Source organism: Diachasmimorpha longicaudata, chromosome 7, assembly GCF_034640455.1.
Source record: "Diachasmimorpha longicaudata isolate KC_UGA_2023 chromosome 7, iyDiaLong2, whole genome shotgun sequence".
Lineage (NCBI taxonomy): Eukaryota > Metazoa > Arthropoda > Insecta > Hymenoptera > Braconidae > Diachasmimorpha > Diachasmimorpha longicaudata.
The window spans coordinates 576,770-592,881 of NC_087231.1; the positions used below are offsets into that span (position 1 = coordinate 576,770).

Here is a 16,112-nt window from a genome sequence, read left to right on the forward strand (position 1 = left end):
AGTGAAACTACACTATGGAATACTACCAAGTCATCAGTAAGTAGATCGTATTTTTCAGTCTCCATAAATGTAATTATTATATTTTTATATTTAGTTAATTGTATTCATATTGATCATATTAATAAATTATATAAATTATATTAATATTGTCTTCAATTAATTATTCTTTTATTATTCATGAAGGAATTAATATGGAAAAATTTATTAATAAAATTTATATTTGCAAATTTTTAGTCATATATTGCAATAATTAACTAAGATTTGAGTTCATGAGTATATTGAAGCCACACTTAAAATTTTTTTTTTCTTTTTTTTTGTGTATTTTAATATCATATTTTTTTAAATATTCCAGTTCCCAACAATCATCGAAGGGATCACAACATACTCTTATTGAAACTGGACGCTACCCTGATCATTCAAACACAAGGCATACTATCAATGTTGTGTAAGACTTTATTAATCAAATATTACCAGTGTTTAATGAGGAACCTGGATCGGAGGGGATCGGGGTGGGTGGATGCGAACCGCCCCAAAAAAAAGAAGGAACAGTTACACACTGAGCACGTGTCACACAAGTCGCGTTTATTTAGTAAAACAACCACAATTGTATGTTGGAACAATGTTAATTATAGTAAACTATTGATGAGCGGTCCGTTAATATAAAACTAGTTACAAATAAACCCAAAGAGCTGTTCCGCGAGTATAACGAGTCAGAGTGGTCTAGAAAGATCGATTTAGATATCTGAACGGCACTAAATAATCACGTGTTGCTAATACAATAATCCGGAAGCGAGTGAACGAGCGAATCGCCCGATCGATCGGATGAGTCGAATTCGGGGATCCTCGTGGTCGGTGGTGGGGGCAACTTTCCTATGCAGGATAGCTAGGAGCGGTCCAGGAAGTGGCGCCCCCTCATCGAAAAAACGTGAGGTAGGCCCATGGCAACGACCGATTTGTTATGGTCCTGCCAAACGGTGAGCTGGCGTGATTGTGTTGGTGTGGACCTGCCGATTAGCAGGAATTCCAACAACCAGACGATGTTAATTTTTATCTTAGATTTTCTCAGCCCCGGACGTGCTCTATAAACGAGACGAAGGGGACGGTCTGAGTCACCAACTGAGCGCGTTCACAAGTGGCGGATAGGGGGACGGCCGGAGAAAGAGTGGCACCTCGGGAACGGAGACAGGAGGCTGAATAACAGCACCTGACTCCAGGATCCTGGGGCACACTTCGGAACCCGGCCAGCGACAGCTATAACGTCGACCTACGGAAGTAAAAACCCGTCAGGAAGACCCAAGGCATCGCCGCGGACCAGACTCCCCAAGCTAAGGTGGAAGTGATCGTGCCGAGGGCTGAATGACCCTGGGGAACAGTGTCGTAAACGATACCCTTGGAGAACCTGGCAGTACCCCATTGTATGCATGCCTTACCCCCGCATCCAGGCTCTGCGGGGGTGGACCGTTTTTTCCTGGACACTCGTGGGAATCATATGAACCCATCTACTAATATTAAAAATTTTAATGCCGATGACGGTGCCCTCTCTGAAGGAACGACAGAGGCATACAGGTCAGAGGAGAAGATGATCTGCGCTAGGGCCCCGGAAGGGGAACAAGCGCAGATACGGATGGAAGTGGAGGGGGAGTCAGCCTCAGAGGGGCCTACCAGTGGTGGGCCCGCTGTCGCTGGGTCCTCCTACCCAGGGGAAGAGGAGGAAGGGTTAGACGGGTGCGGAGAAGCGCGGGGCCCGCCGATGTGGCCATGCCCAAAAATAAAAGGGCTATGGAAAGACTAGGGGCACTCTCCTTCAGAGAGGCGGTGAAGCGTGGCGGCAGGGTGGCCGTAGTGCCAACTGGCCATCCTGAGCTGTCCCTGACGAGAGAACAGGCCGACCTGGTTCAGGAGGCGCTAGTGGCGGCACTGTTCGGGACTGACCTAGACGGTCAGGTCCCGAGCTTTGACGGCCATTGGTTTGACGATGGCGTGTTGTGGGTGGCATGCACGGACAGTCAGTCGAGAGAATGGCTGAAGACCGTGGTGCCCACCCTGGTACCCTGGGAAGGGGCCTCCCTTATCCTGGTGGATAAGGAAGCGATCCAAAAGCTGACCAGGGTTACGGGCTTTCTCCCGGGAAAACCCGTGGGAGCGGCTGTGGCCCTTGAGAGGCTGAGGGTGCAGAACAGGGCCCTCACCACAGGTAAGCGGAGGGTCAGGGACTGCCGGAGCGGGGTGGAGGGGCTCAACCTGGTGTTGGGTGTGGACCCCAAGTCCCTAGAGGCCCTGAAGGGTATGGGGATGGCCCCTTTCTACTGCCTCGGCCGGGCTCGTTTTTATGAGACCCAGTGGAGAGCGGCGGGGGGAAAGGCGCCCCAGGCGCAGCGAGGCCCAGTAGACGCGCTTGCTGACCAGAGGCGGTCAGGGACCGCAGGGGATGGGGAAGGGCGGAAGGGATCGTCAAAGGGTCCAGGTGGCCCGGAGAGTGCCCCAGTAACTGCCGGGGAAGGCGCCCGCGAGGGTGGGGAAAAGGAGAGCGAGGAAGGCTCCCTCTTACAGAGGGACCTCCGTGCCCGTGCACGGCCGCCGCTGAGCGGACGCACCAAGGGCTGGAGAGGAAGGCCGCCTCTGACAAGGGGGGGGGCGCGGCGGGAACTGGGAGGGGGTCTCAAGGGACCCTCAACTGGGCCCTGCGGGGCTCATCCCACTCGGGGCAGGTAAGGGGGCCAACAGGCGACCCTGCCTAACGGCTCACCAATGGCCAGGCGGACGAGGGGAGAAGGAGCAGAGGGCAAGATGCAGGGAGACGGTTTAGGCTCACTGTTAGGCCACTGCTCCCAGATTAACTTGCAGCACTGCAAGGCTGCGACTGCCCTGCTGAGTCGCAGTCTTGCAGTAGGGCACACTGACATATGCATTATGCAAGAGCCCTGGCAACACGGAGGCCCGGTAAAAGGCCTATCTGGAGGCGAGGTGGAGCTATTCTATGCTCGGGGCGACCTGGGCCCCAGGGCCTGCATTGTTGTCAAAAGAGCGTGCCGAGCCATGGAAATGGCCAACTTCTGCCACAGAGACTTGGTGGCGGTTGTCGTGAGACTTCGGGGGGAGGCCGGTGCGGAGGATATTGTGTTCTGCTCGGCTTACTTCCCACATGACTCGCCGACACCACCACCCACCAAAGAACTGCGTGATCTGGTGAATCACTACAGATCCAAAAAGCTGCCAGTCATCATAGGGTGTGATGCAAACGGGCAGAACGTGGTGTGGGGCAGTGAAAGATGTAATGACAGGGGCACTGCTCTCCTGGAATTTATGGCAGACGTGGACCTGGAGATCCTAAATAGGGGCCAGAGGCCCACGTTTGTCACCTCTCGCTGTCAATGTATCATTGACGTAACCATGTGCACCCGCCGGCTGGGGGGCGATGCAGGGACTGGAGAGTGGACCGGGAGGACACACTCTCCGACCATCGACGCATCAAATTTAGAATGAAGGGCTGTGCCAAACCGCAGCAGGACCACTTGCGCAGAAACCCAAGAGCCACCGACTGAGACTCCTTTGAGAGGCACTTAGAGGGAAGGCTCGGGGTAGGACGCGTAAGGCCCTGCAGAGAGGACAGGTTGGAGGACGAGGAGTCCTCCAACCTGTCCTTCGAGACGGCATGCCCGGCTAGACGATGCAGGCAAGGAAACAAAGTGCCTTGGTGGAGTCGTGAGTTGGACCGGCTGAGAAGCCAGTCCAGGAGACTCGGGAACCGAGCGCACAAATCGAAGAGAGCCGAAGACTGGACTCTGTACAGAAATGTGCAGAGGGAGTACAAGAGGCTCATAAAACGATCAAAGGACCTCACCTGAAGGACATAGTGTGAGGAATTGGAGGCGCTTTCAGGCATCTCCAGGCTTCACAGAGTCTTCTCGGGGGGCCCTACAGAACGGCTGGGTGGAATCACGCTGACAAGGGGAGAGACCATCACAGAACCGCGAGAGGTCCTTGAGCATCTGGTTCGCGCGCACTTTCCGGACTCTATTATAGAGCATCCTGGAGAGTGCGCGGAAGTGGACTGGAAGCGGAGAGGAAGCGGCGATCCCGACTGGGAGCTAGCCGCAAGCATAGTAACGCTGGACAGGCTGTAGTGGGCGGTGGACTCCTTCGAAATGAACAAGAGTCCGGGTCCGGATGGGATACATCCGGCCCTCTTCCAAAAAGGGGGACCATTGCTCCTGCACACACTGATACCGGCATTCAGGGCCTGCCTAGCATTGGGCTATGTGCCTGGCAGGTGGCGGGAAGTCAGGGTTGTCTTTATCCCCAAACTGGGTAAATGCAGCTACGACAACGCGACAGCCTACAGACCAATCAGCCTGAGCTCCTTCTTGTTGAAGACGCTGGAGAGGCTGGTCGACAGGCACATTAAGGCGGGGGCACTGAGGACTAACCAGATATGCTCCTCACAACATGCTTACCAAGCTGGAAGATCAACTGAGACTGCGCTGCACCACTTGGTAGGCACAATAGAAAACGCGAAGGAAAAGGGGGAGGACACCCTTGGTGTCTTCATAGACATCGAAGGGGCTTTCGACAATACTTCCTGTGATACGATGGAGAAAGCTGCGGCAGCTTTTGGGATCGAGAAATCGCTCATCAAATGGATAGCCGCCATGCTCCGCACAAGAGTTGTCCACTCCTCCCTTCGGGACAGTGATGTAAGGGCTGCGGAGGAGAGGGGCTGCCTGCAGGGGGGAGTTATCTCTCCTCTGCCATGGCTCCTCGTTGTTGACGGCCTCCTCACTGGACTCGAGGAATTGGGGGTAAGGACAGTCGCATACGCAGATGATGTGGCACTGCTGGTAACTAGCAGGAACGCGAGCACGCTACATAGCAAAATGCAGAAGGCGCTGGACTATGTTCAGCACTGGTGCACATCGAAGGGCCTAAGGGCAAATCCAGGCGAACCGGAGATGGTGCACTTTACATGCAGAAGGAGGGGTGCTGTTAAATCTCCCTCCATTTATAACACACTGCTGGAATTCTCGGGGGAGGTCAAATACCTAGGTATTTGGCTCGACAAGAAGCTCAGCTGGAAAAGCATATCGCCATGCAGACTAGCAAGGTCACTATGACATACTGGGCGTGCAGGCGAATGTTCGGAAGCACATGGGGTCTAAGGCCGAGGATGGTCAAGTGGATCTACACGGCCATTATGACCCCACAGCTAACATACGCAGCCGCAGTGTGGTGGACAGCCTTGAACAAGGCCTGCCACAGGAAAGCGGTGGACAGAATAGGCAGGCTTGCGATGCTGGGCATAATAGGGGCCCTCAGAATGACCCCGAGCTCAGTGTTGGAGGCCCTGCTCTTTATGCAACCGCCACACCTAATTATAAGGGAGGAGGCGATAAAAGCGGCCGCGAGATTGCTGCTACAGGGAACATGGAAGGGAGTTAGGAATGGGCACGCTAGTGTCCTCCGCGCGGACGGAGAGCTGGAAGGGCTACTGTCGCGCAGTGCTGACGCCTGCAGACCCAGATGGCACTTTCGCAGAAAGTTCTCCGTCAACCTTGGGTGGGGGGAAACCCCGTCAGGAAAGGATGCGGACTGGGTGCCGCCCCGCGGTCTAGTCTGGTATACGGACGGATCACGGGCGAGCGGACGGGCAGAAGCGGGGGTCTGGTCAGAGGGGCCCGCAATAACGAGGACCATTGGGTTGGACTCGCACGCAACCGTGCTCCAGACTGAGTTGGCTGCCCTACGGACCTGCGCCAGGATGATCCTGGAGAGAGGGAACAAGGGCAAAAAGATCTTCATCTATTCAGACAGCTGGCGCGCGCTGAGGGCAATACTGAGGTATGAGTGTTGCTCTAAGTTAGTGGGTGAATGCGTTGAGCTGATGGAGGAAATTGCCGTAAATAATCGGCTTGAGGGGGCTTGGATTCCGGGCCACGCTGACATCAAATGCAATGAGAAAGCCGATGAGCTAGCAAAGAACGGTAGCAACAGGGCCTTTCGGGGAGAGGTGGAGCACGTAGGCGTGCACACCGACTTTGTGAAGGACCTGGTCAAGGAGCGTGGGGATAGGAGGATTGTGGAGAGATGGGACTCGGAGACGGGTGCCAGGCACATGAAATCCTTCCTAGAAAATCCCACTAGGAAGATCGCAGAGACTTTGTTGGGTCTAAACAGGGCTAAGCTCCGCGCTATAGTGGGGCTTATCACTGGACACTGGCTCCGCGCTATAGTGGGGCTTATCACTGGACACTGGCCCCTGGCTCTGTATTTATCAAGGAGGCAAGGGGACTGACCCCCTATGCAAAAGATGCGGGTTGACGGAGGAAGATCCTCTTCACCTATGCACAAGATGCAGCGGGCTCGATGAAGTCCGGTGAGATGTTTTTGGGTCTACATGCACAGATATACGCGTCGACAGGGACGGGATCAAGGGGCTCTATGAGTTTGCTCGTACGGCACAGATACTCGATACCAGCGACTGGACGGCTGCCTAAGGGCAGGGTGTGAAATGGCCGTGAGGCTGATTGCACCTCTGGCTTGGACCGTCTAAGAATAATAAGTGATAAGTGATCTTAGATTTTATTAACATATTTATATTTTTTATAAATATAAATGTGTTTTTATATTTTTTAATACGGAACAACAATAAATGCTGTATTTGTCAGATATCTTGATGATGTTTCATCCAATACTTTTGTAACGTACTGTCGTTATCATCGACAAATCGTGACAGGAATACCGGCAGAGGAAACATCGAATATAACTATTACTGAAGTCACAGATGCAAATATTTAAATTATGGCCACTTGATATTAATATCGAATGTTTATGTCACATGTAAATAAATGTTTGTCAAATAAACTTACCATTTTCTGTAAGAAATTCGTAATACTTCAATTTTTCATTAGGCCTTATTTAATTCCTGTAATAATATCATCTTCTATGCATAGTACTTTTACGCACACGATGTTTCACATCTGCCAGACGTCCCATGACGGCTTACATTTTTTTTATTGGTTCTACCTTTATATTGCTACTGGTATTCAATTGTAAAATGTGTGTTTTAGAATTCGTCGATATGGGTTTTAGAATGGTGCTTGAATAAAGAGATGCTCTTTCATATCTATCAGTTGATTTAGCATAATTATGATCAATTTGCACTGCATTTGGTACAATTGTATTAAGACATGTTTTTTTGTGGAATACATGCTCAGTTTGATAATGGTTTGTCTTTTCAATCATTTTCATAGGAGAATGAGATTTAGGATTTTGAAATATGATATTAGCAAGTCTTTGTTTTCTCCGTTCAATATATGTTAACTTTGACTGTTTCGTATTTCGACCTTCGTGTTGCTCAATGTCTGGTTCTTGCAAACGTCTCTTCAACATCTTTGTAATTTTTTATCTTTCACTGTTCTGGTGTTGTTCTGTTTTTCTTTCAAGTTCTATTTATTGTGTTCTTTTGCTTTCTTAATTGCTATTTTCTTGGTTGAAAAAGGTTTTTGTTATTCAAGTGTCAATTTTTCTTATTTTAGTTTAATTTGATTTCAATTTGAGGGTTAAGGGATAGAGTGAGGTTTCATGAGATATAACAAGACTATAATGGTTATCAATCTTTTTATTAGAAAAATAAATACACAGCTCCAATTCTCCGAGATACGATGAAATTCGTTGAGTTTCCCTGTAATAAAAAAAGTTAGTTCTGTCGTTGAAATAATAATTCAATCGAACTATATTTATGAAAAATAAAACATTAAAAGTTCTTACCTCCCTCCAGAAATCAAATATTATGAAGAATTAAATTCCAGAACGGTAGTTCCTTGAATAATTCAAAGGCTGAAAGAAAAATATCATTATGAAAACGTTTTTTTCGCAGTGTGTTATTATGTTGTGAGGAAATGTTTAAGATATGACTTTTCGTTACGCATAACGATTTTAGCATTTTAGAATCGAATTCAAAATTTTCTGTTTAATTCTTCATAAACATATTTACTTGAAATGGTATCTTTTCGTCTTGTTTATTTGTTAATTTATTATTTTTGGCTAGTTCTGAAGTTCAGATTTTTTCACACTGCACGAATTCCAAATTTCTAGATCTAGAATTTTTGAGCTTTCAGAATTTTTTATTCTTGAGAATTTGAAGACTTGTGAATTTTGAAATTGAAAAAAAAAATTTTCTTAATTTTTACATTCACGGAAATTTTACAAAGAATAAGCCGTTACAACGCGTGGGAGCGCGTGAAAATCGAGAAAAAAACATTTCAACTCTTTTGGGAGATTGGCGATTGGAAATTCAAAATAGTTCACCTAAAAGAGTTGAGAAAAGTTGTGAAAATTGTAACGAGATTTTTCCTCGGGGTTGAGAAAAACCCGTTAACTGCCCTTTCCCCTGGATTCGCAAGCAACATTTGTTGGGCGCCAGCCGTCCTTTTTACCGGGGGACGACAAACCGGGGTCTCAATAAACTAATTCTCAACATAAACCAAAATATATGAAACGAAAAACGTATAGCTTTGCTTACGAATCCATGGGAAGACCTTGAATACCCGTGCTGCTCAGGGGGTAGGTTGTGGAGAGAGGGCGTAGTCCGGATGGAGGTGGTTCGTCAGGCTTTTATCCATAAAAGAAAATAACGAAACCCTAAAAACTCTGAATAAAATAAATATATTTAATTATTGCTTTTGATATTATTTTCATTAATTCTAATACACTATCTTAATAAATACTATCATCATTTGAAAGAATCTTAAATAACTATAAGTGATAACATCATAATTATACTTCGTATCTCGTTCTCGATGATTACATATGTAGTTAGCCTCGGATGAGGTAAACTTCACAACGTTTTAGAGATTTGAATTCAAAATTTCTGCCCGCTACTGTCCGTAGTGCCATCCTGATTTGAGTCACTCAGTTTCGTTGTGCGGTAGACTTCACAGCTACGGAGAACAACGCGTTATTAAAATTCATCTTCTAAGTTTTTTATTCCTATTTAAAATAATGTCGAATGACAGAAAAAGAAAGAAGTCGAGATCTAGATCAAGGGACCGTAAGAGAACGTGTTCCAGAACTGATAGAAGGCTAGAGGCAATGGAGCGGCAGATCTCTAACCTCACTTCTCTTGTCACATCTCTTGCTGAGAATAAAGGAACCAATAATGCTGAACATAATGGGTTAAATAATCCTGGAAGGAAAATTGTGACTCTAGACGGTAGGTCAGATTAAAACCCTTAAGAATAAACTTGCACACGAAGTTGTTCTTCGCAGACGTTCCATACGAATGTTGCGGGCAACAAGCCATTAGAAATCCTCAATAATTTTGAGTTGAAAAGATTCGTGGGGTTCTTTCCATACGAAATTTCCCCAATCTTGTATTCGATATTCTCGAACTTAAAGGTCCACACGACTTTAAGAAAGGAAAATTTCCTTACGAGACCTCCTCCACATCGAATTTGTTTTTTCAGACATTGAATCAAAAGAAAACGATCAGAACGGTATTAACATCGACGAAGATCCAGAGAGCGTGCAGATAGAACGCTCAGATGCTGCCCAGGGCAATGAGAAGACCGAATGTGGTGAAACTGAGCAACTGGACGTCAAAATTCTCCAGATGATTGGAAAGGAGACAGCAGCCACAGCAGACCTCAAATTGCAAGAGGAGGTGAAGACAGCTTGGAGAAATTTCATGTCGGTGGGTTTACCTGAAAAAATTAAAACCAGCATCAGTGAGTAGTATCCCAAATCGGGTTCTCTATTTGCTGAGGCTCCCGGCATCAACCTGGAAGTACACCCAGCTCTGACAGATATCACTAAGAAACGTGATAAACATTTTGGGAACACACAAAATGACATTGGTACAGCCATTGTAGCCCTGGCAGCAGCAGTGTCAATGATTCTGGAGGATCCTGAAGGGGGAATCGATTATACTCAATTCGCTAGCTATCTCTGTGATGCGGGGAAGATGTTGGCGGATATATTCCACCAACATTCGATGACTCGACGATCTTTTATCACTCCTCTTCTCAGTAGGTCAGTCAAACCCACAATCGACGCGACCAAGCCTGATGAGAAGTGGCTTTAGGGGCAAAAGTTCGCAGATCAGGTGAAGGAAGCCAAGGTCACTGAGAAAGCTTGTACCGAAATCAAAGCAGTGGAGAAGCCAAGGACGCAGGCTAAAGCATCTAATTCGGGAAACTGGAAAAACCCACCTGCAAGGAGACATGTGGGTCAATATCAAGAGGGCCGTCTCCGATTGAAATTCAGCCCGAGACCATCGACTCGCCCAGCAACAGCTCGTTTGACGCCCCAGTCAACGTCTCGTCAATCCAGACCGTTAACTCGCAAGTAGAGGAGGTAAGAGAGATTGCAGGGCGTCTATCACATTTCATAGAGAAATGGAGACAAATAACCTCAGACAAATTCATCTTAGAAGCACTCGAAGGCTATAAGATCCCTTTTAAGCGATCACCGGTCCAATTGTCGCAACATTCACCTAACATTAGAAATTCTCAAGAGTTAATCATGATTAAGAAGGAAATCAACAAATTAATTGCGAAAGGAGCTATTGAGGAATGTGAGCCAACAGAAGGAGAATTCATTTCTTCATATTTCCTAGTACCAAAACCCGACGGCTCATATAGATTTATTATAAATTTAAAAAGATTAAAGAAATTCATTTCTTATACTCATTTTAAGATGGAAGACCTGAGGACAGCCAGAGACCTAATGTGTAGAGGAACTTACATGAGCTCTTTAGATCTGAAGGACGCGTATTTTTTAATCCCAGTCGATGAAAATAGCAAAAAATACTTGCGATTCAGATTCGAAGACAAATTGTATCAATTTAATTGCGTACCCTTTGGTCTTGCTACCAGTCCGATTGTTTTTACCAAGGTCATGAAACCGGTTGTGAATAGATTGCGATCACAAGGTCTATTATTGGTTATATACTTAGATGACCTCTTATTATTTGGTAAAAATCGGGAATTATGCCGCGTAAATGTGTCAAAAACCATCACTTTATTAGAATCGCTAGGCCTGGTGATTAACTACAAGAAGAGTTCAATTGAGCCCAGTAAACAGTGTAAATATCTTGGATTTATCTTAAATTCAGAGGATTACACAATTGAATTACCTAGTATAAAGAAAGAAAAAGTATCGGAACTTCTTGACCAGTTTAGCCTAGGACAGATGGTTTCTATTCGTAAATTTGCTCATTTATTAGGTGTACTCACAGCATGCTGTCCAGCTGTAGCATATGGCCGAGTTCACTGTAAGAGCTTAGAGAGACTTCAATATCTACAGTTACTAATTAATAATAACAATTATGAAGCAATGATGAGGTTAAGTAAATCAGTGAGCGATGATTTGGTTTGGTGGAAAAGAAATTTACTATTAGGAATTCATCGAATCAGAACGATATCTTACAAAATGGAAATATTTTCAGATGCATCCCTTAGTGGGTGGGGCGCCTTTTCAAGGGGTATAAAAACTGGTGGTTTCTGGACCCTTAAAGATAGAAAACATCATATAAATTATCTTGAACTTCTAGCTTGCTTCCTAGCCTTAAAAACATTTGCCAGAGACTCATGCAATTGTGAAATTCTTATTCGAATGGACAATACAACTGCGATAGCATACATAAACAAGACTGGTGGGGTTCGGTTTCCTCATCTCACAAAACTTGCTAAGGAAATTTGGCACTGGTGTGAGACTAGGAGAATTTGGATTTTTGCTTCTTATATCCCTTCAGCTGAAAATTCAGAAGCAGACACTGCTTCTCGTGTTAAAAATATTGACACAGAATGGGAAATTTCTTCGCAGGCTTTTCATATAATAAATAGGAAATTTGGTCCTTTTTCTATGGATCTCTTTGCATCCAGAAATAACAAAAAATGTCAAAATTTCTGTTCAAGGGGTCCAGACCCTGAAGCTCAACATATTGATGCTGTCACGATTAATTGGTCGAGAAAAAAATTTTACGCATTCCCTCCGTTCGCGCTATTGACTCAAACTATCAAGAAAATCATCGTAGATGAAGCACAGGGTACAGTGGTTGCACCCCTCTGGCCTGCCCAACCATGGTAACCTCTGCTCATGAGATTGGCTTGTGAGAAACCACTCATTTTCGATCCAGATAAACAATTACTTCTCTCTCCTAACAGAAAGATAGTACATCGGCTAGCCACGAACCTTTCCCTGGTGGTCGTGAAATTATCCGGCAAGCGTATCTAAATAAGGGGATGCCTCAGGAGTCGGCAGAGTTTTTCATCAAGTCAATCGAAGGATCAACACTCAAACAATATGAGGGACACCTGGATCAATGGTGGAAATTTTTACAGGCCATGAAATGCGACACGTTTAAAGCCGAGATACCAATGATCATAAAATTTTTGACTAAAAGATTCTATGAAGGAAGCAGTTATAGCTCACTTAATTCAGCTCGTTCGGCAATTTCTCTTATTTCCAATGCTGATATTTCCAATAACAAATCTCTATCAAGATTTTTTAAAGGCGTTCATAAAGCACGTCCGAGTAGAGCTCGATATTCAAGTACCTGGGATCCTTCGGTAGTACTAGATTTCATTGAGAAAATGACTGACTCTCGTAATTTAATGATGCTTTCACAAGAGACAGCTACCCTTATAGCACTCACAACAGGCCACAGGCTCCAAACCCTAGAGAAGATTAATATTGAGAATATAGTAGTGTCAGAAGAACATATTAGCATAAAAATCCCAGAGCGTATCAAAATGTCAAAGCGAGGTAAGCCCCAACCAGACTTAGTGATTCCATTTTTTCAGGGGAACAAGAGACTCTGTGTAGCCTCTCATGTAATTAGGTATTTAGAGCTAACCAGAGAGTTAAGGGGTGACAACAAACGGTTATTTATATCAACCAAGAAACCTCATAAGGCTGTGACATCTCAGACTATAGGACACTGGATTAAAAAACTAATCAGTAGAGCAGGTATTGATACTGGAATATTCAGCGCTTATAGTACACGTCATGCAGCTGTGTCAAAAGCTTTCAAACAGGGTGTAGATCTTAGTATAATTCGAAAAACAGCAGGATGGTCTGAGAGGTCAGGAGTTTTTGCTAGATTTTATAACCAACCTATAGAGCCTCCAAAGGAGACCTTCGCATTATCAGTACTTAAAAAATGAAAAAAAATTTTAAAAAAGGAATATAATAATAATAATAATAATAATAAACAAATAAAATAACGTGTAATGTGACAGCATAAATATTATAATGATGAAGAATAACGCAAATAAAGTGAAATTATCCAGTCTCTAAACATCTACATATGTAATCATCGAGAACGAGACGCGAAGTATAATTGACAGATCGGGCTCGACCGATCTGTCAATCTCTTTTAAATCACACGAGTCCGCCGAGAGAGATAACGCGAAAGACGAGGATCGAAATTCCTAATTTTTGGCTTAATTAACCCTTTCAATTGTTTTCTCTCTGAATCACTCAGAGCAAATCCCTACTTCAAATTAAATCATTATCAAATCCCTATAAACGAAACGGATCTCGCGGAAATCTCCTCCACCAATGGGGAGGCATCATAATTCCCTAAATGTCTCTGAATTATTTCAGAGGATTAAAAATTCTCGTGGTGGTTCCTTATGCGTACCACTCACGCATTGCGATTACCTTCTTGGCTAATCGCCCCGCACTCGATCAGCACCGATCACTCTCACCACGATACGCACCCTTCGATGGTCTAACCGACTCTATTCTTCCTCTCTATCAAAAACCCTACCGCGGTGTTCCTATTTTAGAATCAAACTGAAAAGGTATTCCCAAAATCTGTGCCGTCTGGCACCATTGTCTTGGGCGATTCCCTCTTCCGCCTCCCCTCGACCGCGGGAGACGGCAAGAAACCTCTCCGCGCTTCCCCTCGTCCAGGGAAGCGGCATATTTCTATATACACAAGATCTTATTTTCTAAAAAATAATATAAATTAATTTTAGCGGCACCGAGATGAGGAATTAATTAAAATAACATCACAAATATTCCCTTTACTCCTATCTTAGCTATTAAATGATGCAATCTTACCTGTGGCTCGTTACCCACGTGTTCTGTTGTCGACCGGCGACGACCGTCGAATATGCAGCGGATAGCCTCTCTCACCCTATTCCTCGAACCCAATTCGCTGCCGGTAGTCGCCAGGGTGTCTCCTTGCATTGGTACCGCGTCGTCGAGAATCTTCACCACGTAATTGCACTTGAATTTTATTTTTATTCGCACCTCAATCTTTGGGGTCCGTCACACGTGTTTTCCGACAATGGAATAATCACAATAAGTGAATTGTGGTCGTACTCGGTCTTAATGGCGCTGGCGTCTCCGTGTCAACCCGAGGCACGCGCGCCAACCGCGTTCAAAATTTGAATTGGAGGTTTTTCGCCATCCTATTATTTCTTGATCGGGAGGTGATTTTTCGACTATAATTTTCTTTTTACCTCTAAACGTATTGTCCGCGGAACGCGATTAGATCCTTTTGGTTGTTTTGTCGCGGATCAGAAGAAAGTGGGAACCCTAACCTTTACCCTAAATTCTAACTTCTTATCATTTATTTGAAATTCAGCCTTTTGGCTATCCTAAGGGTTACTAGGGCTGTTCTAGGCCCCTAGGTCTGCCACCCTAAACCCAAAACGTATCCCCCACTCCCTCTTGATCCCTAAATCGAGCGGTAGTTTTACGTACTCCTATACAGATCCAAAAAAATCTAAACGGGGGGAGTGATCCTCAGGGAATTTCACGTAGCTCGGTAAATTTGGCTCATAACCGGGAATTGCCTTTGATCCCCGCATCCCTAACGTTCCCGATCGTACTAACTCCTATTACCCCTTCCTATCTAATTCTCGGGTTTTTTACCCGCATGAACTGGGGAGTTATTCTCCCGGTTACTCTAATTTCCCTATTTTCTTTTACCCTAACTCATGCCTAAGCCTCTCTCGCTCTCTCTCTCTCTCTCTCTCTCAGCGTACTCTCCCCCTTCTGGATATCTCCTTTGGATCAGGGATGTTTGAAGGAATTCTTGAGAATTCCTTACAAAATTGAGAAATTCCCCGATTTTTCCAGAATACCTGAATTTCTCAACTTTGCCAATCTTGGATGGTTGATCCGACCATGAGCACGTTATTGAGAGACATCTTGGAACTAGATGGGGCAGAAGCATCGAATACAACCCGTACCTTCATGGTCAGGCTGGTCTCCTTGATTACTGAGTGATGTGGAAGATAGAAGCCCTCTTCAATATCGTTCTCCACTTTCTTCATGTGACCTAGTTGCAGATATTCTTTCAGTACTGCTGAATACTGGTTCTTGAATTCTGGATTCTGTTTGAAACGTCGTTCCAGTCCGTAGAGCCGCTGTTCCGCCTGCTTGCGAGAGCAACCGAGTTGATGCACGTTGTTGTTGAAGGGAAGAGCGACCACGTATCGGCCTTCCTCACTCCTGGTCACATGGTTGAGGAAATGTTCGTCACACAAATGGTCCTGTTTGTCGGACTCATGAGATTGAAGCCCATCTTCAATCTCCTAGAATCGTTTGAATTCATCTAAGAGCGATAGGTGATGGCGCCTTGCAATTTGACGACCCTTGCTCGGGATGTTACCACCGATGACCCAACCGAACATAGTTTTTTGGAGGATAAGATCAGTCTCCGGAGTTGACGACAATTTGATTTGTCCGCCACTCAGAGCTGCCTATGTAATACCTGACCCAAGAATGAGATCCACTGCCGCTGGTTTATGGAAATCTGGATCCGCCAATTTGATATTCTTAGGAATATCCAGGAGATGTCGAGGTATTTGCTGATCAGGAGTACGCTTGGAGATGATGCACAATGTGGAACTGGAGCTCCAGCTTGAAGTCGTTGATACACGATTGAATTACAGCCGAGATGAAATGATGGAACATCGTTGTATTTTCATTGATGCTGCCCACTGGAATAGCACTCTTCGTTTTCTTCAGGCTCAATTTCTTTGCGAAATCACTTGTGATGAAGTTGGCGGATGATCCTGTGTCATGGAGTGCACGACAAAGCTCTGGTTGATGTCCGTCATCAAATACCTTGATGATCGCAGTGGTGATCAAGT

General features: G+C 45.4%; 2 protein-coding genes across 3 annotated transcripts; both read left to right on the forward strand.

Annotated features, from left to right (window-relative positions):
* The first annotated feature begins 4,145 nt into the window (after positions 1–4,145).
* Positions 4,146–6,289, forward strand: LOC135164548 (uncharacterized). Its single transcript, XM_064125005.1, has 2 exons — positions 4,146–5,101; positions 5,257–6,289. Exons 1-2 carry the CDS (start codon positions 4,146–4,148, stop codon positions 6,287–6,289), a joined length of 1,989 nt encoding a protein of 662 aa, XP_063981075.1.
* A 4,012-nt stretch (positions 6,290–10,301) lies between these two features.
* LOC135164392 (uncharacterized) lies at positions 10,302–13,537 on the forward strand. Of its 2 annotated transcripts, XM_064124673.1 has the most exons (3): positions 10,302–10,350; positions 11,913–12,080; positions 12,162–13,537. In XM_064124673.1, exons 2-3 carry the CDS (start codon positions 12,078–12,080, stop codon positions 13,161–13,163), a joined length of 1,005 nt encoding a protein of 334 aa, XP_063980743.1. In that variant the 5' UTR covers positions 10,302–10,350; positions 11,913–12,077; the 3' UTR covers positions 13,164–13,537. The 2 variants fall into 2 exon arrangements, with proteins under 2 accessions (XP_063980743.1, XP_063980744.1); XM_064124674.1 differs by lacking the exon at positions 10,302–10,350 and having other exon boundaries at positions 11,453–12,080.
* Positions 13,538–16,112: the final 2,575 nt, after the last annotated feature.